The 16,944-nt window shown below is 38.9% G+C and overlaps 1 protein-coding gene across 1 annotated transcript in view; it reads left to right on the plus strand.

Moving 5' to 3' along the window:
• Positions 1 to 278: 278 nt before the first annotated feature.
• Positions 279 to 16,944, plus strand: part of LOC140155915 (RNA-binding protein FXR1-like) — a 56,227-nt gene continuing 39,561 nt past the window's right edge. The window contains 1 exon segment of the mRNA XM_072178934.1: positions 279 to 497. Within this exon segment, the coding sequence (XP_072035035.1) occupies positions 447 to 497 (51 nt within the window). The 5' untranslated portion in view covers positions 279 to 446.

The following is a 16,944-nucleotide window of genomic DNA, read 5'->3' on the forward strand; positions in this document are numbered from 1 at the left end:
CATCTGCCAGGGAAACTTGATTTCCAAAAAATCTAAATTTACTACAAATTCATGAGCTGAGGAAACCTTTGGTAAACATATTCTATTTTTAAGTCGATTTAACCTCCCTGCCCAGCATGAATTCACAGTCTAGAAAATTAATATCATGATTAAAGAACTCTAGACGACTCTAGAGTTGAATCAGGGATCTGGAATGCGAACAATGCATCTTTCCTTGTGCCAGTGACAAACTTTATTATAGCATTTCACATTCATTCGCAACCTTTTAATTCAACGAGAGTTTTTTCAAGATTCAAGTGCTTGAAATATTTTACATGGTCAAGTTGAAAATATTTTGGGAAATCGAATAGGAATTTCTTATTCATATTTTTAATTTTTTTACCACCCGTCTTTGCCAATTATGGCAAAGTGACGTCCCATAGTGCTTTGCGTTCGACATTTCCAAGATGGAGGATTTATCTGTAGAAGTTCGGGATACCAACGGAGCGTTTTACAAGGTAAATTGTCACCTTTTACTTTGTTCTTTTCAAAGATTTTGTAGTTGCGTGTAAAACGATAACTTAGAAGTTTATATTCTTAACCTCAATAATGGTAGCCAGTTCTTTAAAAAGCTGTTTCCACGGTGATTGCATGAACTTGTGTTACGTGAAGCTTCATGTGCATAGCAAATCATGAAATAGCATTGGCCCATTGGCATTGCATTGAACTGCACTGTGCACAGACCAGTACCTTCTCGATATTAGCACAATGAGTACAGGGAACCTGTATGTACATATATATTGTTGATTCTTTTTTAAAGATCTGCATAGTGAGCACTGCAACGCTTACAAATTTCCCGAATCTTAGTCTAGAAAATTATCGGAAATAAATGTCAACTCATGTGTGTGGATTTGCATTACTGGTTCAGTTTGAGACAGTATTCAATGAGTATTTAGGCTGAGACCAGGTATTATGGTCTCAGATTTAGGTATGAAAGGTGAATTCAAATTTGCCATCAAACTGCATCATTTTATATATCAAATTACAGCCCTTGGCTTGAGTAAAGAAAGCCAAAAATGAAAACCGTTTCATGATAGCTCTGGTCATAGCACTTTCCGTACTTCTACTTCTACGTTGATACTCAGCATAATCCTCCAGAGGATGTAGAGCCAAGGAAATAACTTAGAATGCTCTAGTGCGGTGCCAAAGTTGCGGTGCATATTATACAGGGTGCAAGTAAAAAAGTCTGGTCCTTTAAATGTGTGCTGCAACTGCTCCCTTGAAGGCCTCAGCTGTTGGCAGGGCGAGGACATCTCCAGGGAGGTTGTTCCACCAGTTGATGGTGCGTGGGAAAAATGAGTATCTGTACAGTTGGATGCGAGATTGAATGGCTTGGTACTTGAGAGGGTGATAGGACCTGGTGCTGCTCTGGACCATAGGAGTGAGGTAATGGTCTGGATTTATGGCAATCTGATGGTGATGGATACGGTACATCAAGATGAGGCTGGCGGCTTGTCGTCGGCTCTCAAGGGAGGTCCACTGGAGATCACGTAGCATAGCTGTGACACTCTCCCTCCGGACGGTAATTATTGGTGACAAAGCGGGCAGCTTGACGCTGGATGTTTTCAACTTTGGATATACTCTTCTTGGTGTATGGATTCCAGACAACAGAGCAGTACTCCAAGTGTGGACGGACTAGAGAGATGTAAGCCTGTTCACGTAGCTTGCGGGCGCTTCCTCTCAAGTTGCGTCTGACGAGCCCTAACATTCTATTGGCTTTGGCAGTGATGGTGTTTATGTGGTTTTGCCAGGATAAGTTGTTGGATAAGGATAGTCCAAGGTAAGGGTAGTCAGGCACCATGGTCAGCAAACTTTCTCCCATATGCTAGTATGTATTAATTAAGTTACGCGGAGAGTGAACCTGATGGTATGGCACTTGTCGGTGTTGAACTTCATATTCCACGTGGTGGACCAACGATGGAGAGAGTCCAAGTCTCGTTGCAAGGCTGCAGAGTCGTTGCTGTTATTTATGGTCGGTACATCAAGCAGTCATCTGCTAAAAGCCTAGTCTTCGATGTTGTTCCAGATGGCAAGTCATTGATGAAGCTAAGAAATAGTAGCGGACCCAACACTGTGCCTTGGGGGACACCTGATGTTACTGGTACCCAGCTGGATGCCTCTCCATCAACCACTACACGTTGGGACCGTTTGGTGAGAAAATTGTTGATCCACAGCAGGAGGGAGTCCCTGACTCCATAATGGCGCAGTTTACTGATCAGCCGCTGGTGAGGCACACGGTCAAACGCCTTGGAGAAGTCCAGGACTACGGCGTCAACCTGCTCTCCCTTATCAAGTGAGCTAGCCAAGTCATTGCAAGTGATGGTCAATTGTGTCTCACATGATCTGCCTGGTCTGAACCCATGTTGTACGTCGATAAGGATGTTGTTGCTATCGTAGTGGTGCATTACATGACTGAATATAATATGTTCGATGATCTTGGAACAAACGGAGGTAATGGAAACTGGACGGTAGTTGGATGGAATGCTACGGTCGCCCTTTTTGTAGATCGGGGATATGTTTGCCATCCTCCAGTCTAAAGGCACTTCACCGGTGTTTAGAGATTGTTGAAATATACTTGTCAAAATTGGAGCTATTTCATCAGCAAGATCTTTTAATATTCGGGCTGAAATTGCGTCCGGTCCTGTGGCCTTGTTGGTTTTTAGCGACTTCAGGAGCTTAAGGACGCCTTCACAGGTAACATTGATGTGACCAGCTGTGGGGTACTCTGAAGTGCCCAAGTCAGGAACTGTGCTAGTGTCCTCACATGTAAAAACAGAACGAAATTGTTCGTTGAAACAGGTGGCTTTGCCTTTGTTGCTGAAAACAACCTTAGTCCCGTCTTTTAGCGAGGAAATGGTAGTAGAGTCAATTTTCTTAGATTTGATAAACTTCCAAAATGCTTTATTAGACTTGTCACTTTCGTCAAACATGTTGTTCTGGAATGACCAGTAATTCTGGCGAATTCTCTTCTGGGTTGCTTTCTGATATTCTTTAAAGCGTTTCCAATCATCAGGTTTGTCGGTCAGACGAGCCTTGTTGTACAGGCGTTGCTTTTTCTTACTCATGCGCCTAATTTCCTGTGTGATCCAAGGGTTGCTGAATTTGACCCTGGTTACTTTTGATGGGATATGGTTTTCCATGGCATCACCAATTTTGGTCTTAAATAGGTTCCAGGAGTCTTCAACACCTCGGGAGTCAGGGTTGTTTCCAAGAAATTCTTTCTGGAAGTCTAACATATCCCTTTTCAGAGCACATGTATCAGTAGCAAAGTTACGGTACATCTTGTCAAAGATTGACTTTCATCAAAAAGATTCAGCTAACAATTTCACAGCATTTATAACTTAAGGCCTGTTCACGTTATTCAGTTAAGGAATTCATGGTGATGTTGCATCAGCGCATCACCAGAAACACCTGGAAAATAATCATGGCCGATCCGATATCCGTGCCGAGAAAGATTTCAGCATGGACTGGAATGCCTCAAACACACCAGACTGAATTGTAACAGGTCGTGCATCATAAATTGGGTACCTTAAATAGGAAAAGGTGGAGGTGTTACATTTTTTCACTGGGACGTTTTGTCCTCAGATCTCAAGAATGAGGGGTACGGTACTGAAATAGTTTGGGTCTCATTTTGTTGCTCATTTATCTAGCGCAAATTGTGGAAAGTAAGAACTTCACACTTCATTTACTTCTTATATATTGCAATTCAAACGATGTGAAGTCATCGGCAGCCCTCGAATTAAGGATCTGAAGGGGCACGGCAACTTTTTTAGGGCAAGTTGATAATTGCCTTGGATTTTCACTAAAAAGGCAAGGCAACATGGCAGTTTTTAATATTTCAAGAGGGCATCATGGCAACTGTTGAAAATTTGAGAAGGGTACCAAGGCAATTTCTCAAAAGTGAAGAAAACACACACAAACATAGATAGATGATTTTATAATGAAGGGTCAGGACTGGGGCACCTACGGCAAGTGACTGCCTTGGGTAAAGGACATATTTTGAGGGCATTACGGCAGTGGGGATGGGCACCCACGGCAAAATGCCATGGGTGCCGTGGGTTAATTCGAGGGCTGGTCATCGGTGGATGATCCTACATGTATGGTTGAGGATCCTACGGTTGAGGCATACATGTATGTGTTAGGGAATGTTGATTTTTAGTGCCTCACAAATATGTTTTACTGTAACTTCATAACCCAGCAAGGTACATGTATTGAGATGGATTATGAGGATTGTATGTACTGGTCAATGGTCATTGTCTTGGTTTTTGTGTATAGTTTGATATGTGACCAGTTTTACTCCAAGTTAAGTTAATTTGTTGCAGGTGTGCGGCTTTTGCTATACGTTACTGCACTGTGTTTTAGTGTTCATTAAGGGGATACTACACCCCTGCCCAATTTTGTGCCTATTTTTGCAGTTTTCTCAAAAATTATAGCGCATTGGTAACAAGTAAGATTATAAGGGCAAGGACTACAACTACTGCACTGGCAATTTTATTTCAGCACAGACAACAGCTGTGGAGTTACAGTCAAAAATGAGGGAAAACCAATATTTGATCAATAAATCAATAACTACTTGCCTTGAGTTGCTGAAGTTTCAGTGCAGTAGTTGTAGTCCTTGTCCCTGTAATATACATATTTTACTTGTCACCAATGCGCTACAATTTTTGAGAAAATGCAAAAATAGGCACAAAATTGGCCAGGGGTGTAGTACCCCCTTAAATGCTCTGAAATGTTCTGCAAGGTCATATTTCTTGAAGGAGTTACCCTACCACTGCTGTAAAAATGTACATTTTTTGGATGGAAATTTGATGAGGAATTCAAATTATATATACGGTATGCCACTGGTTTTTGTGTAGAGCATGGAGGAAAAAAAGTTTTGATTGACGGTGTTATAAAAATCAAAAAAATTATGTACGACTTTTGAACACCCTGTATCTCAGTTAGGCAGCAAAACTCACCACAGGTTTGCTTTTATTGAAAGCCTATTATAAAATATTATCACATCTAAAAAGGTTTTAGCAGAAAAAGTTAGTAAATAAGAGAGTTACAAAATTTTATACTTTTTGAACCAAAATATATAACTTTTTCACCATGATACCTGTGGCACCCTATATATATCAACTTAAAAGAGTCGATTTTAAAATAGTCTTAAGTTTATGTTTGAAGATAGCCAATGTTGATGACTGTTTCAAGGATTGATCCGAGGGAGTTCCAGAGCAGGGCACCCTGAATCCGAAGGGTATTTTCACTATTTTTCAGCCAGGCTGGTATTGGTAAGGCCAGGGTTAGCGCTGGGTCAAATTTTACGGGGTCCATTGGACCCCTTCAACCCCCATTTCCAAAAATTTCGGGGTCCGGGGTAACTTTTTCGGGGTCCCAAATTTTGTTAAGCATTTTTTTGGGTAATGTGATATATGAACACATTAAGAAGAGTACTGAAGACGAACAATAAAGAATTAAAGAAACAAGGAGTTATTTTGTGACTGATCATGTTTTGAAAAATTTTGTGACAATAATTACCACATGGCCACCCATGCATGGAAACTGTAACATTTGTTAAGCTTATTACTGGGTAATTTTGTCATTGGGATGGAAATTTACTAGATGATGTGAAACAGTCAAATTTTACTATCTGCGCCGGTAGAGGCAAGTCAGGCAACGTTATGCAATTGCAGTGTTGCAGGCCGAATGTGGTTCAAAATTCGGCACCCTAACTTCTTAAGCTGATTATCATGTGCCCTTTCTAATGCAAATTTTCCTTCAGTAATCAAGAGAAGTTCTACATTTTTGAGTAGAGGAAACTCACAAATTCACTAGCTGAAGCATTAAAATAATGTGAGGAATCTATGTAATCCTGAAAATCTTGTATAATTTTGGATGATTGTCACGCAGGGCAGGACACACGATATTTTCGTCTCACCACTGAACTATACACCCATATAAACATTGCTACTTCTATGATGTCATAGTTGTCTGGCATTAAGTTTTGAGTATGAGATCCATGAACACACGTAATTTGCATAATATAATTTGCATATAACGGAGAATACTGTATTTAGTTTGATGATCAATTGGCGAATTTCAGGGATCTTTCTTGCATTATGAAGACTGATATTGAAATTTATTGCGTCCGGTCGGACGCAGAAGGTTTGATAATTTCAAAATTAATGCGTCCGGCGCTCAAAAAAAGCGCCATGGACGCGAAGACGCGATCTGGCGCGAACCCTGGGTAAGGCTAACATGAAGGCCATTTGAAAATTAAAACGGGTGTCATGGGTGTAGTGGGGGTCAATAGTATGAGATGGTATTTGGTCAATGTTCATGATAAAGGTAGTTGAACATAAATTGGGCAGTTTGGAAAATGTATAGGTCTTGGATTTTAAGCATCCGGAGAGGCTTGAATAAGAGGTCGGTGTGGGCGAGCCAAACTGAATTGGTAGATGTTCTGATAATTTACTTTCCGCATTAATAAAAGTGTATGGAGATGGGAATTGTTTTTGTTAGCCCAGATCATGGCACAGTAGTTTAAAAAGATAGGGAAAACATGAGCAGGGACTGCCTTTTGAGGAGAGCGAAAACAATTGCTCGCTACTGCTCTCCGTAAATCTGATATGGGAGAGTGATTTTTAGCTCTCCTTAGTTGACCATTCTCTCCTTACATTCTATTGTAAATGCTCTAAAGTCTAAACAGCTCTCCTTAACGGGTTATGCCATTTTAAATCGACTTTCGAAAAGTTTTTTGATACATTCATTGATTTCTCAAAAAGTAAAAATCGCAGTTTAACAAATAACGGTTCAAATGAAAGCCATTATTGGGGGCTAATTGTTGTATCACTATGATAGGCCTGACACCAATATAAACACTTGTTTCGGTGACCCAAGTTCATGGTCATTTCTGCTCACGCACTTTTTTACAGATGGCCTGGAATTTCATATTTCGGTTTCAGCGATTGCCGAAAAAAGGTGGTATGTTTTTGAAAAGCGTTTCCGCTTGGAATGTAGATAGTTATTGTTGCTATTACTCTTCGCGATTTTAATTTATGCCCTCTTTAGCCGACAATTTTCAATGCATTTTACACAATAGATACGTCGCTTGCATAAATACCGCTATTTTTAACAGTATCGTTTTTGTTTTTAACATCCAAAAGAGTTCTCAAGACTTTGATGAGACCATAGATACCAAATCGGACTACATGCGATGAACAGATTTTACACTAGAATCAAAAGAACCAGCGTAGGCCCTCTCAAAATGTACTTTTTAAAAATATCGCGTTGTGATAAAAATGACTGCCTTTTCCTTGTTTTTTATAACAAGGAAAAGCTTTACTTACCTCAAACTTCAAACGTAGTGCTGTCTCAGTGTCCGTTACTGGTTAGTATTATGCCGATTAAGCGATTTTCATGATTTAGGCCTACTTAGCCTACATTTGAGCAACTATTTGCCCACACCGTGTACGAATATATTCCAAATATGGCGCTGCATTCAGTATCACACTAATACTAAGATGTGTAAGACTTTCTGACACTATATTCACGGTTGTTCTAATGGCTATTCAAACTTATGACAAATTTGGCTGGTTTGCGTTGTTCAATACCATTTCACCTAGTCTTGGTACCAGCGGTTTGTGCTCCTCCGTCACTAACGGTGACGGAGGAGCACAAACCGCTGGTACCGAGACTTATTTCACCCTGATGTGACAGTGACGTCACATCCGGGTCACGTCAGTATAAAGCTGGTTTCCACATATCTTACTCCTCTGTGCTGGTTTCATACTACCATGCGGTTGCAATGAGCGGCGTGGCATGACGCGCATTGCAGACAAACGGACACAATCAAGACTTGTCATTGGTTGAAACGCTCTGCCGCTTGCCGGGTGTTCGTGATCGTGCGCCATTATCGTGATGATCGGGGATTCCTTTTTTGTGATGAAGGCACCAGCCGAAATTTCCGTTTTCCAGAATGCAATGAACATAACTCTGTACTCCCCCGGGGAGATGATGTATTTTGCGCACAGAGGAGTAAGATAAGACAGAGCGCGTACCACCAGTCAAAGTCTCCGCCTCATCCGATAATGAGGGCCGATTGTTCCATGAAATGCGATAGGCGAGACTGCTACGCAATTGCCGCGTAGTTTCAGGGTCTATCGGGTAATCGCGAAAGCACGCAACGCTCTATCGCGTATGCCGAAGGCACGCAGCGCTGGCGTGATTGTTTGACACGACACGATCGAACAATCGGCCCTCATGAATATGCGAGAACTGGTAGCATACAATACATGGGGACTTTGACTGATGGTACGCGCTCTGTCTTATCTTACTCCTCTGTGATTTTGCGACACTCGTGGCGGGAAAGAGATATGAAACGAATTTTATTAGGCGCAGCATCACTCGCTGGAGTTCGATGGCGCTGGTGTACATACGCACGCGCTTAAAGACACCGCATAGATGCGTGAGCGAAACAGCTGTTCACAACGCGCTGACATCACTGCCACATCGGGTGAAAATGGTAGGTAATAGATGACTATGAAACCTCAAACTCGCCCCTCGATAAAGGTTGGCAATTGAAGCAGGCCTCAGTTTAGCGAACTTTGTCTAGTTTAATGCGATGCGAGTGCAAGCGCCGCTCAGACTGTGAAGGTTTCTGGATACCGAATATGGGTTTAGATTAGGCCTGTATCATGTCCTCTAGGCCATATAATTTATTTTTGGAAAGGAAAGTCTAATCTCGGAGCCTATTCAATTGAGAAGGGACTGGATTTTGTCATAATAATATAAAAATTAATACTTAATGCCTCGCGATTTTTTTTGATATCCAGCCATAGTGTTTTAATTGATTAAACTGAACATAAAGCTATATCTTTACTAGCTTCATGCACTAATTTGCAGACCCGCCCGGCCTTCTACATGTAGTGAGTACCACATTAGATTGTGTTTACAAGAAATAATAAGCGCTGCCTCCTCGAAATTTCTTATGCCATCAGCTTTGATGATTAAATATTATCTACAACTCGGCACCTGTGTTCAAGGCCTTTCTTTTATCTATTGACCTCAAAAGAAAGGATTAGAATTATCAGAATGCCGTCCCTGAACCCTTTCCACACATTAATAATGAGTCGGTAAGGGAACGTGCTACCGTTATGAGTACGTATGGCTACTACGCAGTTCAATGGCCTTATTGTGATCTGGCGGGAGTTTTAAAAGCACGGTCCCTGACTGCGTGGGCATATTTCCGGACAAGGAACAATAGAGACCAATGACGTCACATGTAATCCCAGTCTATAGTGTGATTAGAACATTATAGGCTGGTGGTCACTTATAGTACGATCAGTACGAAAAGTCCAATGCGATTATTAATGTATTTTCTAAAATTAAAAGAACCACTTTTTAGCGGGAATTTTTGTAAGTTACACAGCTGAAGTTGTGAAAGGGTTGAAAGACTACAATATTACGGCTTAAACAAGAATTTCTTTGTTTGGTCGTTATTCCTATAGACTCATCCCTTAAAGGCTCTAGAAGAGCTTTTTAATGCTCTCTTGCAAATTCCAAAAGACAGTCGCTGCATGAGTATTGTTACAAAGAGTGATCAAAGAGTCAGGGGGGGGGGAAATGGTCTAACCTTTCTAATGATACAAGTATTTCCAAACAATTTTTGTAACATGGGATGTGTGTGATTTCCATGACAGGTCGTCTTCTATTAGAATGCCCAGAAATTTAGTTACATTAACTTAATCAATTAATCTATCGTCAATGCAAATTTTAATAGTAGATAGGGGGAAGCGAGTGTGTTTATTTTTAAATAGCATGAAATAAGTTATTTTAATATTTAGAGAAAGTTTGTTTAGTTTAAACCAGTCAGATATCACAAAGTTCTTTTCAACTTGGACTCAAGAGATTTTTGGTCTTTATCCGTCATAATTTCAGTTTTGATTGCACCATTTTTCATTTCCGACGGCCAATGAACAAGAAGTTCATAAAAATATTAGTAAGTCACCTAAGAACTAAGAAGGTCCAAAGTTTCATGTAATATAGGATGCAGATGTCAAGGGATCGCTCGCATTATTTGAATGTGAAAAGTGAGTGTATAATATTAATATAACCAGTCCTTCGTTTTTAAGGAGCGCAATTGCGCTAACCCTCCTTGGCGCTCCTGAATTCTGATCCTTTAGCGCAATTCACTGCGCTCCTTGCAACATGTGAAAGAAAAATAAAAGCTTCGAGCTCCAATATTTACGACCCGTCCAGAAATTATGTAACATAAAATGCAAAGTCGCGGTAGCATTGTAACATAATTTAAAAATAAGAATAAAATACACACCACCATCGTATATTACACAGATTGCGATATTGTCTAGAATCACTGATGAGTTATTGCAGTACTGAATGACGACACGTACGTGAGTTGGTAATTTCTAATTCTAGGGATCGGAAAGAATTGCTTCACAGGTGGTGTGTAGAGATATGCCATCGGTGAAATACGAGGCCGTAGAAGAAAAAAATGACAAAAATGTTTAATAGTCAAAATACTCCAGTAAATTCAATAAATATTATGATATTTGGCCTAAAATTGAACTCATTTGCAATGAAATGTAATTTTTTATTAAGTAAACATGGGTTTTTAACTCATCCATGTGACTTGCAATGCTGTTGAATTCTGCACTTTGGCAAAGTTGAATTGCATTTTGTGGAATTCAGCGAACTTTTATGGCATAAAGCAACATTTTTATAGTAAGTACACTGCTTGGGGACTTTCTTAAAAAGCGAGGTAGTTGGTAATAATAGCAAGATCGCGTTTTTTGCTGGGCCTTAACTATTTATTAGTAACACATTATTATAACCAAAATGAAAATCACAAAATCTGATACTGATTGAAACGGTACATTCAATACTTGACAGATTAGAGAACCCCTTATTTTAGGATTTGAGCGCATATTTTTAACACTTTCAGGGGGTTCAGTGGTTCTGAGAACCCCTGGTTTTAAAACCTAGTGCGACCCCTGTTTAACTAATGATTAAATTTCAAAGTTTGGTCTGTGTCCACATACAATAAATGCATGGGATATGGACGCAAAACGATCTGCCTTCATGTTCAATTGGGAGCACAAATTGAGCTCCTCAGTTCTACCAGGAGTGTAATTTTAAGTGCTCAAAGTTGCTCTCCTGAACAATTCCAGGAGAGCAATTAATTGAGCTCCACTGATTTATTTAAACGAAGGACTGTATAACAATAACATCTTCTGTTGAAATGCTTTTGTGGCAAGTACATGTAGTGAACAGTTGATTTGAATTTGTGCTGCTGACTCAAGTGTTACAAAATTGGTAGTGAAATTGAATACCTGAGTGGAAGAAGGGCCCAACTCCATCAAAACTGTTTTTGAGATATTAAGAAAAAACTTAATATTTGGAAAAGTTTTATAGACAGAATGTTTTCATCTTTAGGGGACGTTTAACACATGAACATACAGTATTACATACATTCAAAATTATATATGATGTTTCCATGGCAACGGTACAGGTCTTAATGCGAGCTGGAGTTGGGCCCTTCTTCCACTAATATACTTTAGTATACTGCAAGCGCCAGTTCTGTAAGCAGATGCGTTATAAATAGCTACAGAAAATGGGTAAATTATCCATTAATTGCAGAAGTAGAAGCATGTAATAATGTTAGCAAGAAAGTTTATTGCAGTGAAAAGCAGATTTCATGGATGAGCAAAATTCCTCTTTTACCCAATATTTGTGGAAGAAGGGCCCAACTCCATGGAGTTGGGCCTTTCTTCTATGAAAACCATGATTAAGTGTACGTGGAAGACTATTAGAGAGTGGATTTTGGTTCATATTTCGCACACAAGGAAGAACAGTCTGCTGGCAATAAAATGCTGGGTCTAACTCATTTTTGTAAAAATTGGAGTTGGGCCCTTCTTCCACTCAGGTATTCAATTTAAAACCTGCCTTTGGTGTGTCAATTAACTCAAACTGCCCCCTCAACCCCCGTGGGGGCTCTGCCTCCTTGACCCACATGGATTTCAGAAGCCCACTCTCATGCCTGAATTAGAGCATCAGAATGGTGATTTCAAAAATCTAAAATCCATGAGTTTATTAGGGGCCCTAAGGCAGGCCCCTGGACCCCAACCGTTAAGGGCAAGTGCCAAGGGCCCAAGGCACTCACAAATTTCACAGAAAATTTAAAGCAACATAGTTTAAGTTCCCAGACAGGAAATATTTTTCCTATGCTCTGATGCTCAGAATTGAATTGAAATTGATCATGGTAGCTGTTAATTTCACTGCATTCAATTGGAATTGAAATGAAATGGGTTTGATATTATAAATATTGAATTGGAATCAAATTGAATTAATTCTAAAGCAAGGTGGATTGAATTGGAATTGGATAGGAAGGCTCCAGCTCCAGGTGTAGAAAGTATTGAATTTGAATTGAAATCCGTTTTCTGGAGTGAAATAAAGAGGCCTACTTCAGGCCTCTGTTTATTTAACTTGAACATGAGTAGTGAGATAGTATGTGCAGGTCAAAGGTCACAGGCCAGAGGTCGTTTGAGGTCAAAAATATTTTTGAAATAATGTTCATGTAAAAGCAGACAGCAGTTGCTTTAAAAGTTTAAATGAACACCATCCTGAATAGGAAACCGATGGAGATTTGGCCTTCCGTCGCTAGTAATTGCATGATTATGGGGATTCCCCACTTGAGCTGACATGTACATACTAGTACATGCATGGACTTCATTCAGTTAAATCATGCAACAATCACATTGTGTTTGGGAACTAAAACTCAATAATTGCTTTGTGTGTGGGTGGATGGCTATGATAATGATTATCTTGGTGCAAATTCCAATGTGGATTGTGGACATCAATAGTTATAATTTGTTCTCTAATATTAATTTGAAACTAATTGATAGAAATTTGGTGAATGGTATGTTACAATTTGGAGGCTTAAAAGGGCATTTCGTGATCCACAGCCTCATCCCCCATTTTCTCAAAAAAGTTGAGATTTTTATATCACTGGAATACTCTGGCTACATAATGTTTATGTACAAAATATTTCTTTGCAGATTAATTCGTTTAGCAAAGATATCATGAAATTTGAATTTCGTTCTGGTGCACCAGAACGAAATTACAACGTATTGTCTATGGAGCAGTGTAATACACATAATCATGCATAACTCGCAAACGCATAAAATCGGAATCAACTGAAATTTTGGGAATATGCTTTTTCGTGGATATGTACTGAAAAATGTCATAAAAAGAGGATGCTAGGATCACTTAAATACTCCTTTAACCTCTTTGCATACATCCTGTCACAGAGGAAATTTTGATTTTGGTGAAGTCTTAAGTTAAGGTTTGTTGGAAATGTGGAAACTTTTGGGCCTCATGCTAAATTGTTGGTCTAAAAAGTATGTACATTAGAAAATTGCAAAGACTTGAATCCATCTGCAAGATCAAATTTGGACAAAAATGCTCAGTTTTGGAGAAAATCCCATAGATAGATAGATGGTATCTAGGACTTGTTTTTTTTTTAAATCTTGATCAACTTCACCCAAAATATTTGAAATTGAGCAAAAATCAAATTTGTCAAAACAAATAAAGAACGGGTCCTAGATATTTTATATCTAGATTTTTAACATTTTTTTGTTACGTTGTCCGAAAAAATTTGGGCAAAAAATACATTAAAAAAAAATTCTCCAAAACTGAGCATTTTTGACGAAACTTGACCTCACAGATGGATTCACCAAGTCTTTGCCAAATTCTAAATATGTATACTTTTTGGCCCCCACACATGTGTGGGGCTTATGTTATCATCCAGATGGTTGCCTGGTTCTTTGTTTGTTTCTTTCTTTGTTTCTTTCTTTGTTTGTTTGGCTGTCCGGGCGGAAGCAAATTCTTTAATCCACTGTGCAGCCCGAACGCAATAACGGATCAACTTTAAACTTGGTATGGTCATAGGATATGGTAGCCTGATGTGCTGTATAGTTTTGTGACATGTTATTTGCATATTTATGAATATTAATGAGCTTATTTGCATATTTTGCCTAAACTGTCATTAATCCACTCTGCAGCTCCAACGCAGTAAGCGATCAACTTCATTATTATGTTTTCAGGGTTATTAGGAGTTAAGAAAACCTAATAATGATAATATTGGATGGCTTATTTCGCATGATACCATATCATATCGGATTCGTCATACAAATATCGAACTCGCCGTTGGCTCGTCCGATATTTTTATGACTCATCCGATATGTTATGAGTATCATGCTCAACCATCCAATATTATATCAAACTTGGTTTGGTGATTGGATATGCTGGCCTGATGTGCTGTATAGTTTTGTGACATGTTATTTGCATATTTATGAATATTAATGAGCTTATTTGCATATTTTGCCTACATTGTCATTAATCCACTCTGCAGGTTAAACGTAATAAGCGATCAACTTCATTATTATGTTTTCAGGGTTATTAGGAGTTAAGAAAACCTAATAATGATAATATTGGATGGCTTATTTCGCATGATACCATAACATATCGGATTCGTCATACAATATCGAACTCGCCGATTGGCTCGTCTGATATTTTTATGACTCATCCGATATGTTATGGTATCATGCTCAGCCATCCAATATTATATCAAACTTGGTTTGGTGATTGGATATGCTGGCCTGATGTGCTGTATAGTTTTGTGTCATGTTATTTGCATATTTATGAATATTAATGAGCTTATTTGCATATTTTGCCTACATTGTCATTAATCCACTCTGCAGGTTAAACGCAATAAGCAATCAACTTCAAACTTGGTTTGGTGATTGGATATGCTGGCCTGATGTGCTGTATAGTTTTGTGTCATGTTATTTGCATATATATGAATATTAATGAGGTTATTTGCATATTTTGCCTACATTTTCATTAATCCACTCTGCAGGTTCAACGCAATAAGCGATCAACTTCATTATTATGTTTTCAGGGTTATTAGGAGTTAAGAAAACCTAATAATGATAATATTGGATGGCTTATTTAGCATGATACCATAACATATCGGATTAAGTCATACAAATATCGAACTCGCCGTTGGCTCGTCCGATATTTTTATGACTCATCCGATATGTTATGGTATCATGCTCAGCCATCAAATATTATATCAAACTTGGTTTGGTGATTGGATATGCTGGCCTGATGTGCTGTATAGTTTTGTGTCATGTTATTTGCATATTTATGAATATTAATGAGCTTATTTGCATATTGCATATTATTTGTATAATTTACAAACCTTTGTTATTTACACACCTTTGTGTGGGGGCCACCTTAATTACGAACCGCGTAATTCTAGTATCTACCAAAAAAACGTTGACAACGTAAAGAAATCAGCAAGTTTAAAAAAACCCACCTCGGCTCACTTTTTGAAACTTGGTCCCATTTGTAAAAGGTACTGATTTAAACTTTATCATATTTATATAAATTTAAAACATTTCCAGAAGTGTTATGTATCTTTAATGTGCAGATGCGATATTAATTTGTAAGCTTTCTGGAACGACCTGAAAGGTTATTATCTTGTTCTTGCACGGTAAGCCAATATCCTATTGTGTTTTGTTTTACAATAATCATGATTAATGATTGAATTAAACAAATAACACGTAGGCTTGTACTCTTGTTGGAAACGCTGTGTTCTGTTGAAATAAAATAAAAACACTGATTTGCTGTTGATGTTTAAAATGGGACCAAGTTTCAAAAAGTGAGCCGAGGTGGGTTTTTTAAACTTGCTGATTTCTTTACGTTGTCAACGTTTTTTTGGTAGATTTCTTTTCTTTTTATGAATGTAGCCAAGCAGCTCCAAGCTTGGAAAGTCATCAGGTTAGGATGTGCTGCTCCATAAAACAAATAAAACGAAAAATAGATGTTTGAAGTTGCAATTCTGGATTCATGACAATAAATAATTAAACAAAACTTTATCAGTCGTTTATTTTAAAACTTGCTTGTCACACGTGACTGTAATGTTAAGAGGCGTACACAATGATCAATATACATTTTAATATATTTTAATTATTCAAGGCAACGTAAATATGTAAAGAAAATGTAAATATGAACAACACACACCCAATGTTGACAATGCCAGAGAGACACAGAGAGTAAGTCCGATTTAGGTCTTACTTCAAGTCGGAACTGGTAAATGCGCATTATATTTAAGCCTATACTACGGAAGCGTCTAAATGCCCCGAGTAGGCAATATAATCGTGTTTTAATGTGTGTGGTTCTTTGTAGCCCTGCGGGGCAACCTAGTTCGATATTCCTATTAAGCGGCGGTTGTCGGCGATCTTTCGTGGTTTGTGGTTTTCATCATGCCCTGCCCTCTATCGGGAGCTAATTTATAGTTTAAGCTTGTTGGATATCCATATTTCGTGGTTTCTGGTTCTTTGTAGCCATGTGGGGCAATCTAGTTGCATATCCAAATTTCGCTGTTTGTAGTTCTTTATAGCCCTGCGGGGCAATCTAGTTGGATATCAATATTGAGCTGCAGTTGTTGTTGATCTTTCGCGGTTTGTGGTCTTAATTTGTTGGATATCCATATTTCGCGGTTTGTGGTTCTTTATAATCTGGCTTGCTGGATATCCATATTTCGTGGCTTGTGGTTCTTTGAAGCCCTGTGGGGCAATAGTTGCATATCAAAATTCTGCGGTTTGTGGTTCTTTATAGCCCTGCGGGCAATCTAGTTGGATATCAATATTGAGCGGCAGTTGTTGTTGATCTTTCACGGTTTGTGGTCTTAATTTGTTGGTTATCCATATTTCGCGGTTTGTGGTTCTTTATAATCGATAGGCCTGTGGGAAATCTGGTTGGATATCCAAATTGCGCGGTTTGTGGTTCTTTGTAGCCCTGCGGGGCAACCTAGTTGGATATTCCTATTAAGCGGCG

Source organism: Amphiura filiformis, chromosome 6 (genome assembly GCF_039555335.1).
Source record: "Amphiura filiformis chromosome 6, Afil_fr2py, whole genome shotgun sequence".
Classification (NCBI taxonomy): Eukaryota; Metazoa; Echinodermata; class Ophiuroidea; order Amphilepidida; family Amphiuridae; genus Amphiura; species Amphiura filiformis.